Below are 27,376 nucleotides of genomic sequence, written 5' to 3' on the forward strand. Positions count from 1 at the left end.
TCCAGGAAAGGAGGGACGGGCCCCCCTCATAAATAGCCCCAGCCCCAGCCAGCAGGTGCTGGGAAGAGAAGGAAGCTGGGTGAGGGGAGGGGGAGGGGGGCCTCCCTGAGGAGGTGACAGCCGACCTCAGTCTGGGCTCTGAGAGGAAGCGATGGGGAGGCCGCTGGGGACCGTGCTGCAGGCAGAAGCAGGGGCGAGGCTTGGCAGGAGGAGCGGGTGTGCCCAGGAGCACGGAGGGGGGCAGCCGGGCGGCAGGCAGCTCACGCGGGTCGTGGCGCCTTGTGGTCACCGTTAGCTGGCCGGCCTTTGTTCTACGTAAAATCGCCACTCGCGGAGCGTTTAAACTGAGAAGTCAGAGTATCTGATTTCCATTTTTAAACTGATGTTTGGCTTATAATCGGGAGCCCAGTGAGAAGCGTGCCGGGGCAGGACCGGACGGAGATGGCGGGGCTGCAGGAGCACGCCGTGTAGACGGGACAGAGGCAGGCAGGCTCCAGAGCCACGTGGCGGGTTAGGTGTGGGCTGAGGGGCCACGGGAACGAGCAGACCCCGTGGGTTTTGGCTCTACCGTCAGTCGTCTGTGATGGGGAGACGAGGAGCGGGCTGGGGCACAGAGGGACGTAGGTGATCCGTTTGCACATCCGCGTTTGGACGGCCGAGTGGACACACGTGTGGGCAGGTGGCCGTGCGGGTGCAGTGAGTGCCCAGGGCGAGGACGTACACTGGGAGCTTCAGGAGGCAGCTGGTGGCCAAAGACACAGGACTGGGCGGGAGCGTGTCTGAGCCTGGGTGACCCTCCCCACGCGGAGATGCTCCGGGACGACGTGCGGCGTAGGAGCGTGAGAGGAGGGCCCTGGGGCGGGGAGGCTGGGGGAGCGGGTCGGTGTTGGGGGGGGAGGGCTGGGCAGCTCGGGCCCCGCTGCCGGCGGCCAGCGCTGAGGACAAGGAGGGGCAGGTGTGGATGCTGTGGGTGATGTTAGTAAGGGGCTCGGAGAGCCTGGAGGGGCCAAGCGCCACGCGTTTGCGGGACACGGAAGGACGCACGGAGACGCATGGGTGGGCGCCGGGGAGGTTCTGCCTAAGCAGCGGCAGAGCCAGGGGCCCGTATCTGGACGGGAGCGCCGGGTCAGGATGCTTTGTGAGCCTGTTTGCCTGTTGGTTTTCGTAGCAGAATTACTAGAGTCTATTTCCACGCTGGTGAAAACGATCCAGGCGAGAAAACGCGGTTCCTGCAGTGGGGTTGGGGGAGTGTGGGACGCCAGGGAGCCGGTTCCTGGAAAAAGAGAAGGAAACGGACTCCGCCCACAGCGTGCAGGTGGCGAAGAGCTGCTCTCAGCAGTTTCACGGTAGAAATGGGACAGGTGAGCACAGACACGTGAAATAAACGTGGACATCCCGCGCTCGCGCCCCTGCCGCCCCTCCTGACCCTGTCGTGGACGGCACAGATCTTTACAGCTCGGGGAGCACCGAAGGGGGCAGGAGGGGGGTTCCCAAGTGTGCGATGAGGAGGCTGGCTTACCCCCAACCCCGACCCAGTGGTTGGGGAGCTGAGCTGGATGGGGGAGGAGGGGACAGCATAAAGACGGTGGGGAAGGGCAGGAATTCTGACCGTGGCACACGCCTGCAGACCCTGTGTGATGTTTATTTGTAGGTTCTCCGAGCTTGTCACAATCAGATAAGACGTGTGCCCCTTTTAAGTGACATTTCAAAGTGTGTGGAAATGTTATACAGGGAACGGTCCCTGTGGATGCAGCAGGACAAAGCCTCTCTGAGCGAAAGGTTCCTTCTGCTGGATCTGGAAGACTTGCTGTGAGAAGCTGACGGAGTCTAAGCTCAGCTTTGCCCATTCTCCACAGTATTCATTTTTAAATATCTTTCATGGTATTTTCTGGCCAGCCCAGCTCCCAGCTCCAAGACCCAGAACAGCGATTGGATGGCTCTTTGCTTCAGTTTCTCCATCTCTGCCTGGAGAAATTGATGGTCTTGTAAGAAATGAGTGAGTTAATCCCCTAGAGGGAGACTGACACACAGTCAGCTATTGTTGCTGTTATAGAAATAGCACATTTTCATTTTAAAAAATCTAAAACATGGAAATAAAGATATAAAAGTCATGTGTAATCCCACCACCCTGTGTCAGCCACTCTTAAAAATTTTTATTGTTCAATCTCTTATCTAAATGTGTATATTCTACATACTCTTTGGTATGTTTTTTTTAATTTAATTTAATCCGTCACGAACATCTATGCCTGTCATTGCAGTCCTTAAAAACTCATTTTAATGCTTTTATAGTCATTCATCATTTATAAATTTTTAAATCGTTGGCATTGCTTCAATTACTCTTATCTGAGACAGCAAATGATTGTTTCTGGTACTTACAGTAACTGAGAAAGGAGAGGGGAAAGAATGAGTAGTGTGAGCGGGGAGCAGAGTGTATTTACACCTTAATTTTGAAAAGCAAACATGGACCAAACGATGAACTAACTCCATGGCCGGATTCACTAAAGTCACTCAGGGACTTAAAGTGTAAATATAAATAAAGAAAGATAAATAGATGGGTTTTTTTTAATGGTTAATATCTGCTTTTAGGAAGACTTCCTATTTTCTGAAGTTGAAGCTGTATGCAGTTTGCTTCCGCTCAGAAATACAGCTTTTTCTATATTACTAAGGAAGATATTAGATTGACAAAAATAAAAATAATTAAAACATGGTGTTTCCATGAATATGGGGGAAATGGGCATTTTGACCTACAGTCGTCCCTCAGTATCTGCAAGGGGATTGGTTTCAGGACCCCCCAGGGATACCAAAATCTAAGGATGCTCAAGTCCCTTATATAAAATGGTAGAGTATTAGCATGTAACCTACATACACTTTAAATCATCTCTATATTACTTATAATACCTAATGTAATGCTATGTAAATAGTTACTGGTGGGCAGCAAAGGCAAGTTTGCTTTGGGGAACTTTCTGGAATTATATGTATATATATTTTTTGACCTGCGGTTGGTTGAATCCACAGATGCAGAACCCGTGGATATGGAGGGCTGACTGTATCTGTATTTTACACACCCTTCTGGGGAGATGTTTAAAATGGAAATAAATATATCTGTTGATAGTAGAATGAAACAAATTCTGGTAAATCGCCACAAATGTATTTGAAGCAGCCATTAGAAAACTATAAAGCATGTTTATTAACGTGGAAAGGCATTTCACAATGTATTGAGTGGGGAAAAACCAGAAATTGAACAGTATTACATCATAATATTTTATTTGTTATATATGTGCACAGGGGTAAACTTCAGGAGGATACGATCCAACGTGTCTGGGCGGTGGTATTCCGAATGATTTTTTTCTTTAATTTTTGCTATTGTGCATTTTCTGGGTCTTTTCCTACAAGGAAGTATTACACGAGGTAAGTTTTTAAAATGGTGAGGGAGCACCTTTTAAAGGCAAGATGGGAGGCTCATGGTTGTGACTTTCCCGCCTGCTCTCCATCACTAGAGCAGCTCAGGGACCACCGGCATTGATTCCTCACTGTGTGGAGAACAGTGTAGACACAGGTGACCTACACCTAGGCAGGTGAATAGTCGATGAGCAGACGGGCAGGGGGTGACCACAAGCGCTGGGGCCCTGCCCCTTTCAGATGGGATTTGAGAAACAGACACGGATGAATGTCTCCCTGAGCCAGGGGTGTTCTCCCCTGACCAGTAGGTGCAGAGCTGGGGACCGAGGGGTGGGGACACAAGGAGAGTGAGGGGGGATCGCCCTGGAGAAAGGGGGCCTGCAGAGCAGCTCTGTCCCCACCCCAGGTGGGAGGTGACATTGAGATCCCAGCAGGCTCGGTCAGGTGTGCAAAAACCAGCAAACGCATCCTTATCCAGTGGACGTGAACCTCTCTGGTCCTTGTTTCCCGGCAAGTCAGTGAGGAAAAAGCCGCAAAAAAGAATGAAAGCAGTAATGGCTTTTTAATCATCAGAGGGGATTTTTCCAATGATCTAAACGTTGGGAATCAGATGAAAAATAGCTATTCCTCTCCCCGGCTTCTGGCCACTGAGTGTCTCTGATGCCGTCCACGGGGCTCTGCCTGCTCCTGAGGGCTCTCCGGGCTCTGTGGGGGCTGCCCGCCCTCGGGCCACCGTGCCCTGCTGACCCCAGCCTGCCGGGGTGCCAGCGTTTCTCCTTGTCTGCCACCTGGTTTTGCTGCTTTGCTGTTTGTTTTGCTCGGTTTCCCTAGCTCCTCCTGCACAGGTAGTTTGCCCCTCGACCACGCTCGTGCCCAGACACCAAGTCCAGCCGTGCTGGCCAGTGTCCAAACCCACCCTGTGTCCCTGGCCTTCCCCCATCCCTCAAACCCGCGGCTGCTGGCTCTTCCCCCAGCTCACCCCCCGTCACTCATCCCAGCAGAGTCACAGGCCTGCCCTGAGCACCAGAGACGGCGGCTGGGGGCGGGGACGCGTGGTCTGGGGGAGCCGTGCAGTCCCGTGGCCTCACGCAGCCCCTTCCCCTCCCTGGCTCCTCGGGTCTCTGGTCTGTAGTTGGACGCAGCTTCCCCTCTTAGGGAGGCTCATCATCGTAATGACCAAACGCCGACCCAACCGATGGCCAGGCACATGGCACTACTCAGAATGGGTGCGCCCTTCCTGGCCACACCTCAGGCCAGTCCTCAGAGGTGTGATGTCCTGAGTGGCTGAGCAGCTCCGAAGAGGCAGCACGGAACACATCTGGGCCCATCGGAAAGGACAGAAATCAAGGAGGGACCCTGTAGGCGCTTCCCCCGAGAGCGGATGATGTAATTAAAGGTTCAGACGTGGGGAGAGGCCAGGAAGGGGAGCTCTCCGCTCCTCTGATCTTTATCCGGAGCCCCTCTTGGCAGAGGCTCCCTTGCACCCTGCATTCCCATCCCTCCCTGGACCCCCAGCTTTATGCTGTCCCATTTCACTCACCACCACGTCATGCGTTTATTTGTCTGCGTCTGTGTCCGCATAGAATGGAAGCTCCCCAAGGGCAGGGAGGAGTGTGCTCTTTACGCCGGCATCCTCATTACACAGCCGGGTGTGCGCGGGACTCGTTACACAGCCGGGTGTGCGCGGGACTCGTTACACAGCCGGTGTGCACAAGACGAGTAGAAATAGCAGGCTTTTAATTTACTGAGCAGAACTCATAGGTCATCTAAGTTTATTATTTTGTTTTAAACAGGGAAGGTGTGTTACAGGAAAATTAACCTGACAGAGATGAAGACAAATTTGAGAGAGGGAGTTGGGAGGACAGGTCCAGGCCTGGGGGTTGCTGTAGAAATAAACAGGAAGGACCACAAACACCCTGCAGTCACCTAAGCAGGGCTTTTACCATCAGTAATAGCAGGAAAGCCATGGTAGAGAACAGTCACGGAGGGAGCACGAGGCAGTCTTGCAAGAGAATTAGGTAAACGTGGACATTCTCAATGTATCAACAGGCAACTAGAACCAACTACACAGAGCACATGTATACAGCAGCAACTAACACAACAGTGTAAAGCAATTATACTCCAATAAAGATGTTAACAAAAATCACATGTAGTGTGATTCCATTTGTACAAATACATGCACAGATACACAGCCATCCCCCCTCATCCGAGGTTTCACTTTCCGTAGTTTCAGTTACCACGGTCAACTGTGATCCAAAAATATTATATGGAAAATTCCAGAAATAAACGATCAGTTTTCAATTTTGCCATCTGAGCAGTGTGATGAAGTTGCTTGCCTCAGCTTCGACCGCCAGGACGTGAGTCATCCCTTTGTTCAGCGTGTGCTGCCTGTTAGTCACCTAGGTTGTCAGGCTGACTGTCCCAGCGCTCGTGTTCAATGACCCTGATTTTATTGATACAAAAAATGGCCCCAAAGCACCAGAGGAGTGATGCCAGCAGTTCAGACATGCCAGAGAAACGGTGCAGTGCTTCAAGTGAAAGGTGAAAGTTAATAAGGAAAGAAAAGGAAAAAAAAAGTATGCTGAGGTTGCTAAGATATACGGTAAGAACAAATCTTCTGTCCGACAGGTGTGAAGAAGGAAAAAGAAATCCGTGTTAGTTTTGCTGTCGTGCCTCAAACCCTAAAAGTTACAGCCACAGTGTGTAAATGCTTAGTTAAGATAGAAAAGGCATCAAATTTGTACAATAAGATATTTTGAGAGAGAGACCACATTCATATAACTTTATTATCATTGTTATAATCGTAATATAATTGTTATATTTGTTATATTTTATCATTAGTTATTGTTGTTAAACTCTTACTGTGCCTAAATTACAAATTAAACTTTATCTTAGGTGTGTATATTTAGGAAAAATAGTACTAACAGGATTTGGTGCTATCCATGGTTTTGGGGTCTTGGAACGTTATCTCCCTTCAATAAGAGGGGAGGCCACTGTATGTTTGTTAATACATTCAATTTATCTGAAAAATGCAGGCCAGACTGTTAGCGTGTGCAGAATGGCACCAGGGAAGGGACCTACTGTTTTTCACTATTATATCACACAGTTCTGTGCTACATCGTTTTTCTATAAGTGTGTATTATTTTACATTAAGATATTTTAAATAGATAATTTAAATAACTCGAGTTAAGTATGTCTCATAAAAGAAGTATCAAGAATGTACTTCTGGGGCTTCCCTGGTGGTGCCGTGGTTAAGAATCCACCTTGCAGGGGACATGGGTTCGAGCCCTGGTCCAGGAAGATCCCACATGCCGTGGAGCAACTAAGCCCGTGAGCCACAACTACTGAGCCTGCACACCTAGAGCCCGTGCTCCGCAACAAGAGAAGCCACCGCGATGAAAAGCCCACACACCACAGCGAAGAGTAGCCCCCACTCGCTACAACTAGAGAAAGCCTGCGTGCAACAACGAAGACCCAATGCAGCCAAAAATAAATTAAAAAAGAAGAATGTACTTCTAACCATCACAGTTATTTTAAGTGTTACCTAAAATCTCTTGTCACAAAATACATGAGCATTAAAATGTAAGGACAGTTTGCATTTTGGCCTAAAAATCCAACAAGGTGACCCATAAATTAAACACAATAACGAAGCAGATGAATTTGCTTAAGGCATATCTTAAGGCATGATCCAAAATTAGAAACCCTTCTATTCAAGAATGAAGCCATATCAGAGCCAGAAAGCATCTCCTAATTAATGAGAAATGAAGGTATTGATAATCCACACCATGTAATCTTCTGGGAAAGACTTGAAGTTTAAAACTATGGATGTTTTACACACAAACACACATGCATTTATTTCACAGTTGATAAGCCATTTAAAATTGTGGTTATGATGGCCAAAGGGACAAAAATGAAACTGATAATAAATCTGACACTAAACCCATACTGCTTTGAAGAAAGCTTTTCTTGGTAGTTCTTTTTTTAAATGATTTTCTGAAAAAACACTGTGAGTAAAAATGGTCTGAACCATTTTCTATTTCAAAATAAGACTTTGTACATTATTGTCTGAGTGAAGAGCATTACCCTTGGAAGCAATTATAGATAGTACTTACATCTTTTTTTTTTTTTTTTCCCACTCAGGTGCCAGTTCAACAGATTCTGACAGTGAAAGTTTAGCGTTCAAATCAAAACCGGGAGCCATGCCACAGTAAGTACCTACAGTTCCATCAATTATAAGCAAAGACTGTCAACAGAATTGTGCTGTGTGATGCCACTTGTGTTGTGCTCTGAAGAGGTCAGCTGATGTCAATCAATCAAGGACCAAATGCTTGAACCTGGAACACAGTGTTTAACTTATGAATTTGAACTTTGAAATCCGCATTTCATCATCGATGTGCCAAAGTCTAACCATCCACCATGTTAGTTTCAATGACAACTAACAGGTTATAAATGTATGAAAGGAACACTTGTTTTGAGAGAAAATTACTTAAATCATTACTAAAACGTAAATGTCAAACAACTTATCCATACATATTAGAACACATCTAAATAGGCCAGAAATGGGTTTCCATTTGGCTAAAGTCTATTTCTAGTTAGATCTTGGCATGAAAATCTCAAAATTTAGTTTATCCTACGAAGACATACAATGTTAGTATCTTAATTATTTTGCAAAAATAAAGTAAAATTGTTCCCATCCTCCCTGGGAGCAAAGACGGCCACCACGTTTGTCCTGCCCGCCATCTGCTGCAGAAGAGCTGAGGAGGCATGACGAATACCAATGTCCAGGATCCACCACCAGAGAGCTGGCGTCTGGGTTGGGCCCTCAGATTTAAAGGACTTCATTCTGCATTTGGGAATCCAAGCAGCTGTGAATTTTGCCATGTGGCTGACAGGGTCTTGGTGCCCCAACCCTGTGTCAGGCCTGAGCCTCTGAGGTGGGAGAGCCGAGTTCAGGACATTGGTCCACCAGAGACCTCCCGGCTCCATGTAATAGCGAACGGCGAAAGCTCTCCCACAGATCTCCATCTAAACACTAAGACCCAGCTCCACTTAATGACCATCAATTTACAGTGCTGGAGACCCTATGCCAGACATCTAACAAGACAGGAACACAACCCCACCCATTAGAAGAGAGGCTGCTTAAAATCATAATAAGGTCCCAGACACCCCAAAACACACCACCGGATGCAGTCCTGCCCACCAGAAAGACAAGATCCAGCCTAATCCACCAGAACACAGGCACTAGTCCCCTCCACCAGGAAGCCTACACAACCCACTGAACCAACCTGAGCCACTGGGGGCAGACACCAAAAACAACAGGAACTACAAACCTGCAACCTGCGTAAAGGAGGCCCCAACCACAGTAAGTTAAGCAAAACGAGAAGACAGAGAAACAGACAGCCAATGAAGGAGCAAGGTAAAATCCCACCAGACCAAACAAATGAAGAGGAAATAGGCAGTCTACCCGAAAAAAAATTCAGAGTAATGATAGTAAAGATGATCAAAACTCTTGAAAATAGAATGGAGAAAATACAAGAAGCGTTTAACAAGGACCTAGAAGAACTAAAGAGCAAACAAACAATGATGAACAGCACAATAAATGAAATTAAAAATTCTCTGGAAGGAATCCATAGCCAAATAACTGAGGCAGAAGAACAGATAAGTGACCTGGAAGATAAAATAGTGGAAATAACTACTGCAGAGCAGAATAAAGAAAAAAGAATGAAAAGAATTGAGGACAGTCTCAGAGACCTCTGGAACAACATTAAATGCAACAACATTTGAATTATAGGGGTCCCAGGAGAAGAAGAGAAAAAAGAAAGGGACTGAGAAAATATTTGAAGAGATTATAGTTGAAAACTTCCCTAATATGGGAAAGGAAATAGTCAATCAAGTCCAAGAAGCACAGAGAGTCCCATACAGGATAAATCCAAGGAGAAACACGCCAAGACCATATTAATCAAACTATCAAAAATTAAATACAAAGAAAAAATATTAAAAGCAGCAAGGGAAAAACAACAAATAACATACAAAGGAATCCCCATAAAATTAACAGCTGATCTTTCAGCAAGAACTCTGCAAGCCAGAAGAGAGTGGCAAGACATATTTAAAGTGATGAAAGGGAAAAGCCTACAACCAAGATTACTCTACCCAGCTAGGATCTCATTCAGATTTGACGGAGAATTTAAAACCTTTACAGACAAGCAAAAGGTAAGAGAATTCAGCACCACCAAACCAGCTTTACAACAAACGCTAAAGGAAGTTCTCTAGGCGGGAAACACAAGAGAAGGAAAACACCTACAAAAACAAACCCAAAACAATTGAGAAAATGGTAATAGGAACATACATATCAATAATTACCTTAAATGTAAATGGATTAAATGCTCCAATCAAAAGACATAAACTGGCTGAATGGATACAAAAACAAGACCCATATATATGCTGTCTACAAGATACCCACTGCAGACCTAGGGACACATACAGACTGAAAGTGAGGAGATGGAAAAAGATATTCCATGCAAATGGAAATCAAAAGAAAGCTGGAGTAGCAACTCTCATATCAGACAGAATAGACTTGAAAATAAAGACTATTACAAGAGACAGAGAAGGACAATACAACAATTGTAAATATTTATGCACCCAACATAGGAGCACCTCAATACATAAGGCAAATACTAACAGCCCTAAAAAGGGAAGTCGACAATAACACAATCATAGTAGGGGACTTTAACACCCCACTTTCACCGATGGACAGATCATCCAAAATGAAAATAAATAAGGAAACACAAGCTTTAAATGATACATTAAACAAGATGGACTTAATTGATATTTATAGGACATTCCATCCATAAAAACCGGAGTACACTTTCTTCTCAAGTGCTCATGGAACATTCTTCAGGATAGATCATATCTTGCGTCACAAGTCAAGCCTTGGTAAATTTAAGAAAATTGAAATCATATCAAGTATTTTTCCGACCACAACACTATGAGACCAGATATCAATTACAGGAAAATATCTGTAAAAAATACAAACACATGGAGGCTAAACAATACACTACTAAATAACCAAGAGATAACTGAAGAAATCAAAGAGGAAATCAAAAAATACCTAGAAACAAATGATGATGAAAACACAATGACCCAAAACCTATGGGATGCAGCAAAATCAGTTCTAAGAGGGAAGTTTATAGCAATACAATCCTACCTCAAGATACAAGAAACATCTCAAATAAACAACCTAACCTTACCCCTAAAGCAATTAGAGAAAGAAGAACCAAAAAAAACCCCAAAGTTTGCAGAATCATAAAGATCAGATCAGAAATAAATGAAAAAGAAATGAAGGAAACAGTAGCAAAGATCAATAAAACTAAAAGCTTGTTCTTTGAGAAGATAAACAAAATTGATAAACCATTAGCCAGACTCATCAAGAAAAAAAGGGAGAAAACTCAAATCAGTAGAATTAGAAATGAAAAAGGAGGAGTAACCACTGACACTGCAGAAATACAAAGGATCATGAGAGATTACTACAAGTACCTCTATGCCAATAAAATGGACAACCTGGAAGAAATGGGCAAATTCTTAGAAAAGCACAACCTTCAGAGACTGAGCCAGGAAGAAATAGAAAATTTAAACAGACCAATCACAAGCACTGAAATTGAAACTGTGATTAAAAATCTTCCAACAAACAAAAGCCCAGGACCAGATGGCCTCACAGGAGAATTCTATCAAACATTTAGAGAAGAGCTAACACCTATCCTTCTCAAACTCTTCCAAAATATAGCAGAGAGAGGAACACTCTCCAACTCATTCTACGAGGCCACCATCACCCTGATACCAAAACCAGGCAAAGATGTCATGAAGAAAGAAAACTACAGGCCAGTATCACTGATGAACACAGATGCAAAAATCCTCAACAGAATACTAGCAAACAATCCAACAGCGCATTAAAAAGATCATACACCGTGATCAAGTGGGGTTTATCCCAGGAATGCAAAGATTCTTCAATATATGCAAATCAATCAATGTGATACACCATATTAACAAATTGAAGGAGAAAAACCATATGATCATCTCAATAGATGCAGAAAAAGCTTTCGACAAAATTCAACACCCATTTATGATAAAAACCCTCCAGAAAGTAGGCATAGAGGGAACTTACCTCAACATAATAAAGCCCATATATAACAAACCAACAGCCAACGTCATTCTCAATGGTGAAAAACTGACACCATTTCCTCTAAGATCAGGAACAAGACAAGGTTGTCCACTCTCACCACTATTATTCAATATAGTTTTGGAATTTTTAGCCACGGCAATCAGAGAAGAAAAAGAAATAAAAGGAATCCAAATTGGAAAAGAAGAAGTAAAGCTGTCACTGTTTGCAGATGACATGATACTATACATAGAGAATCCTAAAGATGCTACCAGAAAACTACTAGAGCTAATCAATGAATTCGGTAAAGTAACAGGATACAAAATTAATGCACAGAAATCTCTTGCATTCCTATACACTAATGATGAAAAATCTGAAAGAGCAATTAAGGAAACACTCCCATTTACCACTGCAACAAAAAGAATAAAATACCTAGGAATAAACCTACCTAAGGAGACAAAAGACCTGTATGCAGAAAACTATAAGACACTGATGAAAGAAATTAAAGATGATACCAACAAATGGAGAGATATACCATGTTCTTGGATTGGAAGAATCAATATTGTGAAAATGACTATACTACGCAAAGCAGTCCACAGGTTCAATACAATCCCTGTCAAACTACCAATGGCATTTTTCACAGAATTAGAACAAAAAATTTCACAATTTGTATGGAAACACTGAAGACCCCGAATAGCCAAAGCAATCTTGAGAAAGAAAAACGGAGCTGGAGGAATCAGGCTCCTGGGCTTCGGACTCTACTACAAAGCTACAGTAATCAAGACAGTATGGTACTGGCACAGAAACAGAAATATAGATCAATGGAACAAGATAGAAAGCCCAGAGATAAACCCATGCACCTATGGTCATCTTATCTTTGATAAAGGAGGCAAGAGTATACAATGGAGAAAAGACAGTCTCTTCAATAAGTGGTGCTGGGAAAACTGGACAGCTACATGTAAAAGACTGAAATTAGAACACTCCCTAACACCATACACAAAAATAAACTCAAAATGGATTCAAGACCTAAATGTAAGGCCAGACACTATAAAACTCTTAGAGGAAAACATAGGCAGAACACTCTATGACATCAATCACTGCAAGATCCTTTTTGACCCACCTCCTAGAGAAATGGAAAGAAAACCAAAAATAAACAAATGGGACCTATTGAAACTTAAGAGCTTTTGCACAGCAAAGGAAACCATAAACAAGATGAAAAGACAACCCTCAGAATGGGAGAAAATATTTGCAAATGAAGCAACTGACAAAGGATTAATCTCTAAAATTTACAAGCAGCTCATGCAGCTCAATATCAAAAAAACAAACAACCCAATCCAAATATGGGCAGAAGACCTAAATAGACATTTCTCCAAAGAAGATATACAGATTGCCAACAAACACGTGAAAGGATGCTCAACATCACTAATCATTAGAGAATTGCAAATCAAAACTACAATGAGGTATCAGCTCACACCGGTCAGAATGGCCATCATCAAAAAATCTACAAACAATAAATGCTGGAGAGGGTGTGGAGAAAAGGGAATCCTCTTGCACTGTTGGTAGGAATGTAAATTGATACAGCCACTATGGAGAACAGTATGGAGGTTCCTTAAAAAACTACAAATAGAACTACCATACAACCCAGCAATCCCACTACTGGGCATATACCCTGAGAAAACCGTAATTCAAAGAGTTGTGTACCACAGTGTTCACTGCAGCTGTCTTTACAATAGCCAGGACATGGAAGTGACAGATGAATGGATAAAGAAGATGTGGCACATATATACAATGGAATATTACTCAGCCATTAAAAGAAATGAAATTGAGTTATTTGTAGTGAGGTGGATGGACCTAGAGACTGTCATGCAGAGTGAAGTAAGTCAGAAAGAGAAAAATAAATACTGTATGCTAACACATATATATGGAATCTAAAAAAAAGAAAAAAAGGTTCTGAAGAACCTAGGGGCAGGACAGGAATAAAGATGCAGACATAGGGAATGGACTTGAGGACACGGGGAGGGGGAAGGCTAAGCTGGGACGAAGTGAGAGAGTGGCATGGACATATATACACTACCAAATGTAAAATAGCTAGTGGGAAGCAGCCGCATAGCACAGGGAGATCAGCTCAGTGCTTTGTGACCACCTAGAGGGGTGGGATAGGGAGGGTGGGAGGGAGACGCAAGAGGGAGGAGATATGGGGATATATGTATATGTATAACTGATTCACCTTGTTATAAAGCAGAAACTAACACACCATTGTAAAGCAATTATACTCCAATAAAGATGTTTTAAAAAAATAAAAAAGTAAAATCTACCAAAATTTTGTAGAAGACTCCATAAACATCGAGATTGTCCTAATACATTTCATTCATTTGCTAGTATATACATAACAATTATAGCCATTTAACATCAAATAATCACTGAATATTCATGTTAAAGGGATCTTCATAAGATCACATACTCTGCCACCTGTGCCTCCAGGCCAACATCTCAGGTTTAGTGAAGTGACATGAGTCGCTTGAGATTACACAGCCCGTGACTTAGCAAAATTGGGCCTGGAAACAAGTCTAAGTTTTATGCACCAAAACAAAAATTCCAAGATACTCTTGACTTTACACAGTGAGAAGCCAGAACAAAGAACAGCTGCTAGACTGAAAATAGACAACGAGAACTCTGCATTAAATATAGAACCCCCAACCCTACACGTTTCACGTATCTGCTTAGCGTTAGAGACTGAAGTTTTTCCAAGTATTTTCTTTTCTCTTAGGATTTCCAGTTCAATACTTTCAGCTCTCTGGTAAGAGCTGAGATACATAGTTACATGAGCTATTTTTCCTTTTTCTCTGTGTTTATTTTACTAATGTTTAGGGCCATCTGTGCCTCTACTGACCACCGCTATTCTAACTGTAGGTCATGGGTCCCAATGTCGGAAGCACTTACAGTTGAAGCGGGTTGAGTAGACATAAAGAAACTGGGCTATTCTGTGGAATTGTTTCAAAGAATACTTCCTGCTTAAAAAATTCTGACTGAACCCTTGGCCCCTTATCTTCCAGGGCTCAGAAGAAAACAACTTCTGTTTCCTTGACGATAGGATCATCATCTCCAAAGACAGGGGTGACCACAGCCGTGATTCAGCCACTGTCTGTCCCTGTTCAACAGGTAAGTGTTCCACAGCCCACAAGGAGTCAAACTCACTGAAGAATATAACTAGTACTCCCTTGAAATATTTTCTAAGTGGACACACAACTGGGAGAAAAGAAAATGGTAAATAAAGTTCTTCCTTTTAATGCACTAAAAGTAATCTCTAATCAAAGACACGCCACCGATTAATCAATATCTGCATTTCCTTTGGGAATTTCTCTTTCTAGCAGCCAATACTCTGATAAAATGGCATCTGTTTTAGCTATTACTGTTGGATTCTCCCCGTATGTGCCATCTTCTGTGTAGCCAAATTCATTAGCTTCGTTAAAACAAAGTAGAAGACTAGAAAAGTCCACCTGCTGACAAAAGTTTTCCCGTCCTCTAAGAGCTAAACAGATAATACAGAAAAAAATTCAGATTCCTTCCCTTCACCATGCAGTTTGATCCTGCTTTTTTATTTCATTGTAAGACTGCTTTATCCAAGAAAGAATAGCAGTACAAACGACTGGAAAGTCATTGTAGTAAGTTTACTTTGCAAAACACAAAAAACATGAAGGTGTTTTTAATGTAAAAAATTAAAATCCAGATGTTTCTAAATCAACTATGATACTTTGTGCTGTGAAGAGTGTCTTCAAACCCAACACTCTTGAAATGTGAGCTCATTCCTGTCTCCTAAGTGTGTCTAATGAGCATGAGTGTGCCCTCAGCCTACCGGGCACCCATGGGTATGTTAGAAATTCTAGTATGTGACTTACTCTATGATGTGTAGGGTACACAGCCAGTGGAGAAAACACATCTGAGATCATAAACTGGAAAAGAACCAACCAGTAGAAGTTACTCAGCGATGGCACGTATAGTAGATATTTCCTTTAAACCCCTAACCCAGAGTGGACTTTACAGAAATAGTTCTGATTAAGGCAGTGGACTCCTTTTAGTGTTTGATATGTAAGTATTGATAAGTGCTAAGCCCTGTCAGCGGCCGTGCTGTCACCCACGCGGGTCCCTCTCGGGCGCCGTCCCAATAATGCCAGGTCATAGAGCCCATCTTTTCAGCGGTTCGTATGTTCCGAGTTTGACCCACGTGCCTCTGCTTTTCAGGCTCCCAGCCCCACCTCGTGCCTCTGCCGGCCAGATGGACCCGCAGCCGCCTGCTTCCCGCCTGTTTTCACCAAGGTCTGGCATCCGTGCGTCTCATTCAGGGGGTCTGCTCTGGGCCTTAGGTTCCATTCCCCTGTGGCTTCGTGGAGCAGTCTTTAAAAATTACAGCGAGTGGACGAGCCGGCTCTTATCATGGTTACCTTTGGGCTGAATAGATACTTGTTGCGCAGCTGCTGTGTGACCGTAGTTTGTAAAGGGTCTGAGAGAGGTGGCCCTGCTCACGTTGGACCTGACAGAGCTCAGGATAGACTGGGAAACAGTACAAGAAACAACACAAAATGCTGGGTAGGGAACTGGGAGAACCGGCAAGTTTTATAGACGTTTTTTTAAAAAACTGACTAATTTTCAGTTTGTCCAAGTTGGTGTTTTGCATTGCCAAGCTGATGACATACATTTCATTGGTCAACTGTTCAGCTCAGAAATGGTTCCAGGTAGTATTTCTTCTCTGTTTCCTACCCCCCTTTTTGAGAAAGTTAGAAACTTTATTTTTTTTATTGGAGTGTAGTTGATTTACAATGTTGTGTTAGTTTCAGGTGTACAGGAAAGTGATTCTGTTATACATATACTTTTTTTCAGATTCTTTTCCCTTATAAGTTATTACAAAGTATTGAGTATAGTTCACTGTGGCATATAGTAGTAGGTCCTTGTTGTCTATCTCTTATATATTGTAGTGTGTTTATGTCAATCCCAAACTCCTAATTTATCCCCCCTCCTTTCCCCTTTGGTAATCATAAGTTTGTTTTCTATGTCTGTGGGTCTGTTTCTGTTTTGTATATAAGTTCATTGTGTCATTTTTTTTATTTGAAAGACACTTGAAAAGACACAAGTAAAGGAAGAGGTAGGTGCACCATGCCTGTGCACCAGTACACTGTCAGAAGTCATGACCCTAGACCAGTCTCTAAATTCAATGCAGATCTAGCTCAAATTCCAACAGGTTCCTTGTTTTTATTTGTGTTTGATGTTGAACTTGGCCATTTGATTCTAAACATTTTGTGGAAGATAAAGTGGCTCAGAGCAGCCAGGGCCCTCCTGCAGGAGGAGATGGTGTTAGGGATCTGAGATGTCAAGACTTCCCAAGGCCAGAGCATCAGGAGAGCAGTGCTGGCTCAAGGCTGGACAAACGGACGAACGAGGCCCAGAGAGTGCCCACAAGACACCCCAGCAACCCGCGGTCACTGCAGGGTGGGTTCTTCAGCAGAGGTGGGCCCCGACCTCACACTTTTCACAAAAATCAATTCCAAGGAACTAAAGACAAATGTGAAAGCAGTTTCTATAAACCCATCATCTAAAAGCTATAAATCTGCAAGGCAGCCAAGAAGAGCATGTGGATGGTCTTCATGTAGGGAATGATTTCTTTCTCCTAAGCCAGCCTGCATCCAGCTTGCTTAAAGACCTTTTCATGAACAGACTATTGACCGGAGGATGCAACAAATGATAATTGTTGACAGCAACATTGAAGTCGCCTCCCAGGATAAAATACCCAAAAAGAAAGAAAACAGGCATGCCAAACCTGCCAGCAACTGTGTCGGTGTAACAGCCCATGGGGTCGTCCATCCTCTGGTGCTTAGAGCCGGAGTTGTGTACGGAGGGGTGAGCACGGCACGTTTACCTGTAGTTTAAGAGTTTTTCTCAAGCAGCCTCATGAAACTGGCCGGGAAATCTGTGTTACCTGCCACACTGTTGCTGGGGACACGGTTGATTTTGGAGCCAGGGCCCCGTGCACCTCTGGGTTGAGGCCGATCAAGCGTGTCCTGGTGGCATCAGGGAGGGGAGAGGCCCCGAGAGTTTCCTTCCCTCCCTCAGGGCCGCGGAATTCCTCCAGGGCCATGAGAGACCCTCAGTCCCAGGCACATACCCTGTTCCTGTCCCCTGCAGTGCAGTCCAGCTCCTGAGACAGAGGTTCCGGCAGCAGCGTCCCCCCTTCCCCAGAGAAAACCAGGAAGCGTTCTCTGAGCTTAACAGAAAGAAAAGTAAACCAGAATTCAGCGTTTTCACAAAGCTTGAGTTTTTAAGTCGCAAACTGTAGAGTGGCCGGAGCTCAGGGCTGTGTCCCCGTGCCTGCAGCTGCACGTCCTGGGTCTGGACAGTGGATGTCGCCCCGTTCTGCACCGTCTTCTTCTTCCTCACTGGCACCTGCGCCCTTTCCCTGTGGCCGGCGCCTCTCCCCGCTCTGCACTGTCCTTTGGGGGCCTGGGCTCTGGTTCCGGAGGGGATGGTGGTGGCAGGGGGCGGCCTGGGCTTTGCAAGTCCACTGGCGCCTCCATCCGTGCTCTCCCACGTCGCTGGGAAAGGTTCCCAGGGGCTGAGCCAGAGCCGCAGAGCTGGTGGGGACAGCGGGGCTGTGAGTCACAGGGACACACATGGGGCCAGGAGAGCAGCCTGCTGTGTGTGGCATTTCTCCCCAGAGCAGTAGACCCTCCCAGGAATCTCAGTACCAGGTGGACCTGACAACGAGAGATGCTCTTCTGTGGACCCTGAAACACCCAGGGGTCCCAGAGTCTGCCGAGTGGACGACCCTGACTGCCAAGGTCAGCCTCTGAAGGTGGCTCTCGGCCTCCCTTGGGGTCCTCACTGTGGTTCCTACAAGCGAACCATGTTTACGGTGGCTTCTGTCGAGAGAAAAAGCTCACTCCGGGAGGGGCCAGGTGGCACACCTGGGCTAACCACAGAGGTTTGACTGTGTAAAGTCTTTGGCATCTTCCCATTTACCACCTATGTGATTTTCCAGTGTTTGAACAAAATGCATAATCCTAGGAGCAAACAGAGTCCCCCTGTGGTGTCTGCAGGCTCACACGTGAAGAAGATTTGTGCAGCATCTGTAACGTGCTGTGAACACTTCCTGGACAAGCCGGGGGCGTTGATTCATCCATCCACACAAGCTGGACCCCGTGGGCCACATCTTCCCTGCTGATCTGCTAAATTAGCGCTTTCTGGACCAATCAGAAAGTGAAAGTCAATTTAAAACCAGAGATTTTCCTACAGTTAAAAGTAAGGGTGGAGAGAGAATGCACTCAGAAGTAGGTAATAATCTTCACCTTTCCATTAAAAAAACAAACAAACAAAAAAGACCTTAGCCGCCAAAATTCTTATCAAATGCCTTCCCAGACTTCACAGTAGACTTTTATGGTTCTGCCCACATCACGGACTTTGAGGATTTCCATGGGGCCGGGGCACACACACTGCAGGCCACTTGCTGCAGGGTCTGTTTTTCCCAGCACACCATTGGCTGTCTCTTCAGAAAAATGTAAAATAAAAAGCAAAAACAGAAATAGGAAAAAAACCCACAAAACTTCCTGATGTGAATTTGTTTGCTTTGGGTCTCTGCATAGGTGAATTACTTGATCGTATTTGACTTCTTTTAAGAGTTCTTCATGTCCTTTATCAGATGCAATACTCTGTAGTCAGAAGGGTAAATAGCCAAAAAGTTTCAGTGGGCCAGTGGCTAAGCAATCGCAGAGGGGAAAGGCAGAGTGCGGACACCTGGAAGGGGCCAGTTATTCCTTTGGTATTTAATAGCCGGTTTACAAGCTTCACGTCTTTGCATCTGTGAAGCCAAACACATTTCTGGTCTGTTGGGTTGTAAACATTTATTGGGCTGGAGTTGGAGTGGGTGGCACCAGGGTGACAGCGGGGAAAGAGGCAAGGAAGGTCAGGCTGGGGAAGTGCTCCTGTTTTCTTATTTCACTGAGAATCTCCAAATGAGAAAATGCCAACCCTCATCCTGGTAAAGCGGACCCAGGAAGCTGGTGGGCAGAGGTGGTGCCCCGCGAGAAGCTCAGAGCTTGGGAGACAAGTGGGGTCTCCCTGCCTTCCTGTCTGGGTCTCTCAGGAATCTACACTCAGATGGAGTGCGATTCTTTAAAGAGGTTTGCATTCCACCAGCCCACTCTTCAGTGTAGATAAAGGTACCCATTACCATAAAATTCCGTGAATGCTAGAGCCGTACCTTTGCAGGATGGGCCCAGCGTTTCTGCCGGCCCCATGGGAAGCCTTACTCACTTCATTACATGCAGTTAAAGGTGTTTCTCCTGACCCAATTTTATGCTGCAAAGCCTGCGTTTGCTTCTCTAAGGTTGGGAAGTGTTGCTCTGTGTTGTGAAGCTGGGTGAGACCACACCAAGGCCTGACGTGCACGGATCCTTGCATTTCAGGAGCTGCAAAGCATCTCAGCCTCCAAGGGACAGGCGTCTGTGCTGGAGTGCCGGGTCCGAGGCACGCCCCCCCTGCAGGTCCAGTGGTTCCGACAAGGCAGTGAAATCCAGGACTCTCCAGACTTCCGGATCCTACAGAAAAGTAAGGAGAGGGGCCCGTGCCACCGCCCCCAGGTCTGACCAAGCCCTCTTGTCGAGCTCCAGGAGAACCAGGAAGGGCTTAGTCACTGAGATGCATGGATTTCTTCCTTCCTCCCTCCCTCCCTCCCTCCCTCCCTTCCTTCCTTTCTTTGCATTTTATTTGTTTTAATATTTAATTTAATTTTTATTTTATATTGGAAGATAGTTGATTTACAGTGTTGTGTAAGTTTCAGGTGTACAGCAAGGTGATTCAGTTATACGTATACATATAGTCATTCTTTTTCAGTCTTTTCCCATATAGGATATTACAGAATATTGAGTAGAGTTTCCTGTGCCATACAGTAGGTCCTTGTTGATTATCTATTTTATATACTGTAGTGTGAGATGCATAGATTTCTGTTCTCCTAGTGGGGAGGACGTGCAGGGTGCGGCACATTAAAGCCGCCCTGATGGAGTTTGTCTGCACCATTTCTGTAGACATGTCCTAGACAGGGTCACACAAAAAGATGGGTAGGTTTAGTATGAACGGAAGCCCAGTCTAATACTCTGTTTTGATTTCTCTTTTTCTCATGTGGGAAACAGAACCTCGATCCACAGCTGAACCTGGTAAGAAGCTTTTTCTTTTTTTCTCTCTGGTAATGTATCTCTTTGGTTTCAATAGCTCTTTGTTTCCGTTTTAAAGCCATAAGCAGAACAGTGTTTTTGCAGTTCCCTGGAAATGTGAAACCCCCTTACAGACAATATCTTCTTTATCGTGAGGTCTGCACACTGCGTTTTACATCAAGTTCTTTATGAGGGAAACATGAAGTTCCATTCAGACAAGAAGGTCAAGCTCAGTGACTTAAGGCTTTTAAAACTGTAGTCTGTTATACTCAGAAAGCAAATTAAGCTCAAGATGAAAAAGCATCCTCCTAAGATTCCAGGAGAAAAGCATGATCTGTTGCATATTTCTGCTGACCAAAAGCCACCAACAACTAGACCCCAGCCTGGAAATGCACCTCACGGGAAAGCAGCCTGAAGGTGTCAGCAGAGTGACCACCCGGCATCTCTCATTAATGTGCCCTGACCCATGAGCGCTTCCTGTGCTACACCAGGAAGAAAGGCATCTTGCCTTGGAATTGCACCTCCCTGGGCCTCATCAGAGCCGTGTGGTCCAGAAGCCCAGGTGCCCTCCCCTCCCGCCTCGCACTTCTTGTATTTTTATGGCTCCTATAGACGAAAGCGATGTTTATAAGAGAAGCAGAAATTTTTGTCCAGGTGTTTCACAGCACATCCTCCTCGAAGACTACTTTCTTAGTATTTTTCCCATCAGCAAAGTCACCAGTTTCACTCCCTTCTTGCCAAAGGGTGGAAAACGTGTGTCTCTGCTTCAGCATCACGCAGACCCGGCTGCACATCTCTTGGGAGCCAGACCCGGCTTGGCCTTTCTCGGGGATTGTGGTGGCTCCTGGTCAGAGAGACCGAGGGCAGTCCTGAGCCTCTCACACCCACGCACCGGGGCCTGAAAAGCAGAGTGTGAGCCTGTGAGGGTCCAAAGCGGAAGGGATGCTGAGTGTCAGCCTGAGGGAAAAACTGGAATTGATCTGATACCTTCTTTTTTTTAATTAATTAGTTTTTATTGGATTATATAGTTGATTTACAATGTTGTGTAGTTTCAGGTGTACAGCAAAGTGAATCATTTATACACGTATATATATCCACTCTTTTAGGTTCTTTTCCCGTATAAGTCATTACAGAATATTGAGTAGAGTTCCCTGTGCTCTACAGTAGGTCCTTATTATCTATTATATATACATAGTAGTGTGTATATGTTGATCCCAATCTCCCAATTTATCCCTTCCTTCCCCTTACCCCCTGGTAACCATAAGTTTGTTTTCTGTCTGTGACTCTACTTCCGTTTTGTAAATAAGTTCATTTGTACCATGTTTTTAGATTCCATATATAAGTAATATCATATGATATTTGTTTTTGTCTGACTTACTTCACTCAGTATGACAATCTCTGGGTCCATCCATGTTGCTGCAAATGGCATTATCGTGTTCTTTTTTATGGGTGAGTTATATTCCATTGTATACAGGTACCACATCTTCTTTATCCATTCATCTGTCGATGGACATTTAGGTTGCTTCCATGTCCTGGCTATTGAGAATAGTGCTGCAATGAACATTGGGGTGCATGTCTCTTTTTGAATTACAGTTTTCTCTGGATATATGCCCGTGACTGGAATTGCTGGATCATATGGTAGCTCTGTTTTTAGTTTTTTAAGGACCCTCCATACTGTTCTCCGTAGTGGCTGTACCAGTTTACATTCCCACCAGTAATGTAGGAGGATTCCCTTTTCTCCACACCCTCTCCAGAATTTATTGTTTGTAGAATTTTTGATGATGGCCATTCTGACCAGTGTGAGGTGATACCTCATTGTGGTCTTTATTTGCATTTCTCTAATAATTAGTGATGTTGAGCATCTTTTCATGTGCATATTGGCCATCTGTATGTCATCTTTGGAGAAATGTCTATTTAGATCTTCCTCCCATTTTTTGATTGGGTTGTTTGGTTTTTTTTTTCTATTGAGCTGCATGAGCTTTTTGTATATTTTGGAGGTTAATCCCTTGTCGTTCGCTTCATTTGCAAATATTTTCTCCCATTCTGTGGGCTGTCTTTTCGTTTTGTTTATGGTTTCCTTTGCTGTGCAAGAGCTAATCTGATACCTTCTTGTTGTGAGTTACACCCAGACCCCACCACCCACCTGTACAGTCCCCACGTCAGGTACTGTGGTCACTTTTCAAACTGTGGAAGCCACACAACTGCATATTTTGCTGTGACATGGCTTTGTATAAAATTGCACAGTGCTGTTCCCTGATACAGGGGACTTCTGAGACTCAATCTCCTGCGTGACCTGATGTGGAAATCCTATGGGGGTTAAGGCATATCTTTTACATTGCTATTTTAAATAGACTAGACAGGCATGGATAGATAGATAATAGATGAATGGATGGATGGATAGATAGACAGGTAGATAGATATAAAGGTAGGAACCAAATATCTCCTTTATCCGCAAGAAAGTCTGTGTGAACAAATCTGTGGAGCAGGTTATCTCTTTTGCTGCTTTATGTACAATAAAACTAAAACCTTGGGCCAAAAGTTCTGAAGGCATTCCTGGTGGAATGGATTAAGGCTGCTTTGGTGTTGCATTTTGGATTCTGTTTGAATTCATGCAACTCTTCTTTCATCGTGTTTTATCCATCGTCATCACCTACACAGGTGATATGATTTATTAAATGTCTCCCGTGATCTGTGTTGGAAAATCACAAACTAAGCATCACCTGAAAATTTAAAACACTGGTGAGAAACTGCATAGTTTAGTTTGAGTATGTGCGTGTTTGAAAATTGAAAGCACTCAACACACCAACTCAGAAGGAGTATTTGGGTGAGGAGGGAAGAGAGAAGCTCCTCCAGCCCCTCCACCGCCCCTCAGACCACATACACTGTGCCTGTCTCAGTTGTGTCTGCTGTTTTGCTTCTAGAATATCGTTTTGATCATGAATTATTTAGTGAAACCGGTCCTCAGCAGCATCATGGGGTGGTCTGACCTCTAGAATGTTCTTAAATGCTTTTTGGTTTAATGTGGCAAAATCACGCCAAGAAGAGCAGGAGACGGAAGGCTGTCCTTGTAAACTGCATGTCCTAGCAACGTATGAAAAAGGCTGCCCTCGCTGTGTTCGCTGAAGTTTCTTATTTTTCTTTCCCCTTTGGTTCGATCTGGAGGCATTTAAGGAAACAGACTCTTCCGTTCAAACCACAAGAATAGAGCTTGCTGAAGACAGATAATTCTTGATAGAGCAATATTTCAAGCAAATCTGTCAATACAAGGCAAACACGTATATAGTCAGGAGCTGTGAAAAACAAAACACCGCTAGTCTTCCCCGACCTCTGATAATTCCTCCACAATTATATTCTCCACGACATGGTTGGAATTGCTTCTTTTTTTCCATACAGGACCATTAAAATACTCTGCCTCAGAGAAATTCCCTGGTGGTCCAGGGTGTCGGCGCTTCCACTGCCGTGGCCCGGGTTTGATCCCTGGTCAGGGAACTAAAATACCGCAAGCTGAGGTGCGTGGCCAAAAAAAAAAAAAAAATACCCTGCCTCAGAAATCTACACTTGGCACAGAGAATTAAATAAAATCCACACGCATGAACGACTGTTTGAGTGACTGCTTACATGAGTTGTTATGAGTTAGAACTTTAGAACAAGCAAATACTAACACATATTTGTAGTTAAACAATGCCCTGACTTGCCTGACAGAACCAGGTATGATTACGATTCCTTTATTAGTAGGCAAATGTTTTCTGACATTGACTTGAAGTTGACCATTGATGCTTCCAGGGGAAAAAACAGAACATGTATTGAATCTTTTACTGTCCTTAAATGACCTGATGGACTATTACATCCAGTAGACAGACCTCTGAACTACTCAACCTTAGAGAATGTACATAGGAACTGGCTTCCCTTGTGGCTGTTTTTTGGCCACTGTTAAACGGAGAAGAGAAAAATTGACATGACTATGATACATCTGAGGCAAGAGATAAATTTTACAGAACTAGGTCGGAGACATTCTCCAAATGCTAAAATATAAGTAGCCTTTGAAATTCAGAACATATCTGAGCATTCTGGTTTTCCTGCCCTCTCTCCCCTTCCTGACATGATCACTCCTGCTCTCTCCCTGCTGGCTGGCCTCCCTCCCTCCCTTTCTTTCCCCATATCCCCCCTCATTTATCTATATATCTCTTTTTTTCTTCTCTTCACTCTCCTTCTTTTTTCTTATTCATGGGCAAGATATTTTACAGCCCTAGAAATGAAACTGAAATGCACTAGTGCCTGGTCACAGCCACCGTAGGGATTAGATGTTTAGATAAGGAAGGAAACAGCCCATTCCCTGCCGATGCATTTGTGCAACGGAAACAGGTTTTTCTTGTCACTCCTCTGCTGGGTCTGTCTGATGTGTTTTCCACTCCTCTCGTCTAGACAGAAGTCAGCTTGCATCACCCATCTTCTCAGACAGCTTTGTGAGTTCATAGCAGTCAGCTTACTCAGAACCCACATGTGTCTGTCATAGTACCTGCTCTGGCCTCCTTTTTTGATGTTCCGACTTTACCCTGATTGCATCCTTCAAAGACCAGTGTTGGGGAGGGCAGGGCCACAGAAGACTCCTTCGACAGCTGTCCGCGCTCAGGTCCTGACTCAGCCGTCTGCAAACAGCCACAAACTGTATCGCATTACTTCTATAGCACTGTCTCATGGCACGCAAAATCGAAACTCCAAAAACCAACGTGTCTTACTGGTTGGGGAACGGTGCACATAAACGTGCGGTGCCCTGACCTTCAATGTGCATCACCAGGGCCACCCACCCTCCAAGATCTTGGAGAGTGGAATCTGTGCTTTGGTCCCGTGAGTCACGATGTGAAGTAAATTATAGTTTAAATGTACTGAGGTGCTGAGCAGTAGGAGGGCAACGGTGAGGATGTTTGAATGCGATTCCAGGTTAAGATAGTGGAGTAAACAAAAGTGGGTTGGATAAAGCCTGTGGTTCCCAAACCATGTGGCAGGGTGCCCTGGGTGCCCCACCTTCCGGCAGAGGTGCTGGAGATGCTGAAGATTTTTGACAAACACAGTGACACTTGATATCTCATGGGGACGACTGCCGGCTTGAAACAGTTCCAATGTTACATCACTCTACATTCTCTTCTGTGACGTCATATCTTTGTGAAACTGAGTTTTTGGTGTGTGTGTGATAAAACGCAAGTCCCATGTGAAAATCAGGAGGACTGTGAAAGCGGGCTGACTGGGTCCCATCTGATGCCAGGAGGGGTTGTGCCCTCCCAGCAGATACACACATCCGTTAGTACGTGATTGTGGTGATTTAAGAATAAAATACTGGTATTTTTCCTTCAATTTATATGTACTTTTTAAAACAATAACTAACTTGTTAAGACCTAAATATTATTACGTTCTTTAGAAAGAACTGCTTAACAAAGGCTATTCAGTATATCTTTAGGTTTTGGAGCACCGTAAAAAATGACTGAGACACTTAGGGTCTCGTGAACCAAGAAGGTTTGGGGAGAAATCTCTGGGGAGAGAGGGAGAGGCACCAAGACACCAAAAGGAGAACTGCGTGACTGTTGGAACCCTGAGATCTGCGTGCCTCTGCCTCGCCCCCCCAAACTGGCCTCTAGAAGGCCAGCCTGGTGGAGACCGAAGGGCTCATTTCTGGGTGATGGCAACATCCCAAGAGAAGAAAACTCCATCCATAATGATGCAGGAGTTTCTCCAAGACAGAGGCCATCTAGGTAACACCCAGGGGAAGGCCAGGGTGAACAGCCGCTCTCTGCTGTCCAGAGATTCCCGTCGGCTCAGAACGACGTTGGACAAGAAGAGATCAAAGGCGTCTGAAGAAACCTCCCTCTGGGATGATACAGGAGAGCCTGAGCAACTCCCCAAAAAGCAGCTTGGAGGAAACAGACTTGCGAAGAGGAGAAGATGTAAAAGCAAAGCAACGCTCTCGTCGGAGGGATAAGAAAATCAGCGCATCCAAGAAGTAAAAATAACAGGTATAAGGGGGGAGGAGAGGAGGGACATTCAGAAAACAAGGAGTGCTTGCAATGAAAAAGCTGGTAGCAGAAATGAAAGTTAGGAAATGTCTCGCAAAGTAGGAGAAAAAGACAGAGAAGGGATGTAAGAGAGAAAAGGTAAGAAAATTAGATGGTAGCGACCCGCCCCGGTAGACTACACATCTGTAAGTAGGATTCCAGGAGGAGAGAACAAAAGGGAGAGATTATCAATGAAATTTTTTTTTTCATACCCCAAACGGAAGGATATCAGTTTCCAGATTGAAAGGACCCACTTGAGAGCACAACATATGAAAACACATTGACAGCAGCGTGCATCACTGTGAAATTCACAACATCCAGGACGAGGCCATGATTCTCCCCGTGTCTACAGAGGAAGCAACAGGTCACAGCAAACTAACAGGATCAGAGTGACCTAGGACTCCTCAACAGGCTTACTAGGCACACAGACAGCGAAGCAACGCCTTCCAGATTCTGGTGTAAAATGACCTCCAACTCCATAAGGAGATGTGGTCAAGATTTTTCAGAGTTGCAGGGTCTCAAGGATTTTCCTCCGCAGCTTGTCTGTAGGGTGTGCTCCCTGCAGCGAGAGAATTCACCGGCAAGAG

The 27,376-nt window shown here is 44.6% G+C and overlaps 1 protein-coding gene across 5 annotated transcripts in view; it reads left to right on the forward strand.

Annotated features, from left to right (window-relative positions):
* Positions 1 to 27,376, forward strand: part of PALLD (palladin, cytoskeletal associated protein) — a 376,343-nt gene that overhangs the window by 155,959 nt on the left and 193,008 nt on the right. For all 5 annotated transcript variants that reach the window (XM_059926713.1, XM_059926714.1, XM_059926715.1 and 2 more), the window contains exons 4-8: positions 7,540 to 7,606; positions 14,605 to 14,710; positions 15,791 to 15,865; positions 20,002 to 20,143; positions 20,725 to 20,748. In XM_059926713.1, the coding sequence (XP_059782696.1) occupies positions 7,540 to 7,606; positions 14,605 to 14,710; positions 15,791 to 15,865; positions 20,002 to 20,143; positions 20,725 to 20,748 (414 nt within the window). The remainder of the gene's footprint in view (positions 1 to 7,539; positions 7,607 to 14,604; positions 14,711 to 15,790; positions 15,866 to 20,001; positions 20,144 to 20,724; positions 20,749 to 27,376) is intronic.

The sequence above is a fragment of the Balaenoptera ricei genome, chromosome 6, assembly GCF_028023285.1.
Source record: "Balaenoptera ricei isolate mBalRic1 chromosome 6, mBalRic1.hap2, whole genome shotgun sequence".
Lineage (NCBI taxonomy): Eukaryota > Metazoa > Chordata > Mammalia > Artiodactyla > Balaenopteridae > Balaenoptera > Balaenoptera ricei.